The sequence below is a fragment of the Propithecus coquereli genome, unplaced genomic scaffold, assembly GCF_000956105.1.
Source record: "Propithecus coquereli isolate 6110/MARCELLA unplaced genomic scaffold, Pcoq_1.0 Scaffold96, whole genome shotgun sequence".
Taxonomy (NCBI): domain Eukaryota; kingdom Metazoa; phylum Chordata; class Mammalia; order Primates; family Indriidae; genus Propithecus; species Propithecus coquereli.
This window is the reverse complement of record NW_012155951.1, coordinates 4,416,935-4,418,752: the sequence shown is the minus strand read 5'-3', so window position 1 is coordinate 4,418,752 and position 1,818 is coordinate 4,416,935. Positions and strand designations below refer to the sequence as shown.

The following is a 1,818-nucleotide window of genomic DNA, read 5'->3' as shown; positions in this document are numbered from 1 at the left end:
AGATTTGCTTTTGCTAGATGATGATAACAATTAAGACTACTTCAGTGTGTCATGGCTAAATGAATGAAAGGGAAATAATGTTATCCCATGAATCACTCATGAGTATCTTCCAGATATCCCAATCATGACTTCAAGAACTACAGTGAATGGCATGGATAAAAGTAATTCTAAATGAAGAAGAAAATGGCTAGTATTGTACTGCATTAAAAATGAGCAAGGTATCTAAATAACGGTATCTTTGGGGTATGCTGGTCTCTAAGAAGTACTTAACAGTTTATCTTCACCAATCCTAAACTCTTCTTTCCTCAAACAAGGAGAAGGAATGTCACTATTCTAAATGCTCTCATTTCCAAAGGTGGAGCCTTGTGGGGAAGGGTTTAAAATAATCTGCACTGGATACATTCCACCTCCTGGTCCAGAAGACTTTCCACCTTAGGTAGTTATGCTCTGGGTGGCCCCTTCTTATCATCCTAAAATAGATTCATGTTTGACTTTGGGGACGGATGTGAGTAAAGGAATTCCAGCCATTTACCTATCTACAATAACAAAAAAAAAAAAGTACAAACTTACTTAAAAGCTATTTAATACTTGAACTGTAATGATGATAAAACTTCCATAGAAAAATGATTATCCATATGAGTTTCCAATTACCTATTTTATCATCATTTCTGAATTTTATGTTGCCCGTAAAAAAGCAGGAGGAACTATAATGAAAACTTCTACCTTGATCATATCAGGCCCTAACCCACTCACACTCTTAGGAAAAAAAGTTATAACAGCTAAACAGCTTTAACCTAGCTTTAAGTTACTGATTTCCTTGTAAAAATTGACAAAAGCATACAGATGTTATTTCATTTCTACTCACATAATAATTTTATTCATTCAGTCAACAAATATATACTGAGTACTCACTATAAACACTGTTTTGGGCACTAAGAATACAGCAGTGAACTGAACAAACAAGATCTCTACATTCATGAAGTTTACATTCTGGGGGAGAGTGGAAACTCACACAATAAACTGAGAAACATGATAATTTTATGTCTGGTTGATTGATTAAAAGATTTTAAAAAGGAAGAAACAACGAAATGGGTCAGAGGTTGATAGGGTGGGGAGAAAAAGAGCCATCTTAAGGAGGTATAATTTTATTTTATATGCAGGGAGAAGCAACTGAGTTTAAAGAGTAGAGTGACACATTTCGATAAGCATTTTTAAAAGCTCACACTGGCCATCTTGTGGGGAATAAGAACAGAGGTAGGGAAACCATATCATGGACTTCCATGTGGAAAAGAAACAACCTTAGGCTATATTTTGGAGATGAAGTATATGGTACTTGCTGATAGTTTCAACGGGACAGATGGTGGAGGGTAGAGGAACTGAATGTCACAAAGTATTTAGTCTAAGTAACAACGGACACAAGTGTTACTCACCAAAATAGGAAAGGCTGAATGGAGGAGTAATAGGATTTTAGGCAAGGAATCAAGAATTCCATTTCAGACATGTAGAGTTTGAGATGCCTACTAGATTCTTAGTAGAGATGTCAGTTAGATATATCTCAGAGGAGGTATCAGGGCTGGTGGTATTAGTTTGCAGCCATCAGCACTTGAATCTTACATAAAGTAGGATGAAAGCAGGAATGAAAGCTATCCTACTTTCATTTCTGCTTTCATCCTACTTCACTGTTAATTACATGGGTACACAGTTTCTTCTCATCTTGCCATGGGAGAATCTTTAGGGATCTATTATAGGGTAACATAGGGAGAATATAAGACTCAATTCTGAAAAGGATATATTAGAAGTTCTCAGACCTCATTGCCC

At 36.0% G+C, this 1,818-nt stretch overlaps 1 protein-coding gene across 1 annotated transcript in view; it reads right to left on the bottom strand.

The window, feature by feature from the left end:
* The window catches only part of PIK3C3 (phosphatidylinositol 3-kinase, catalytic subunit type 3), a 137,573-nt gene that overhangs the window by 25,817 nt on the left and 109,938 nt on the right, over positions 1 to 1,818 (bottom strand). Inside the window, exon 19 of the mRNA XM_012665090.1 lies at positions 1,676 to 1,739. Coding sequence (XP_012520544.1) covers positions 1,676 to 1,739 — 64 coding nt within the window. The remainder of the gene's footprint in view (positions 1 to 1,675; positions 1,740 to 1,818) is intronic.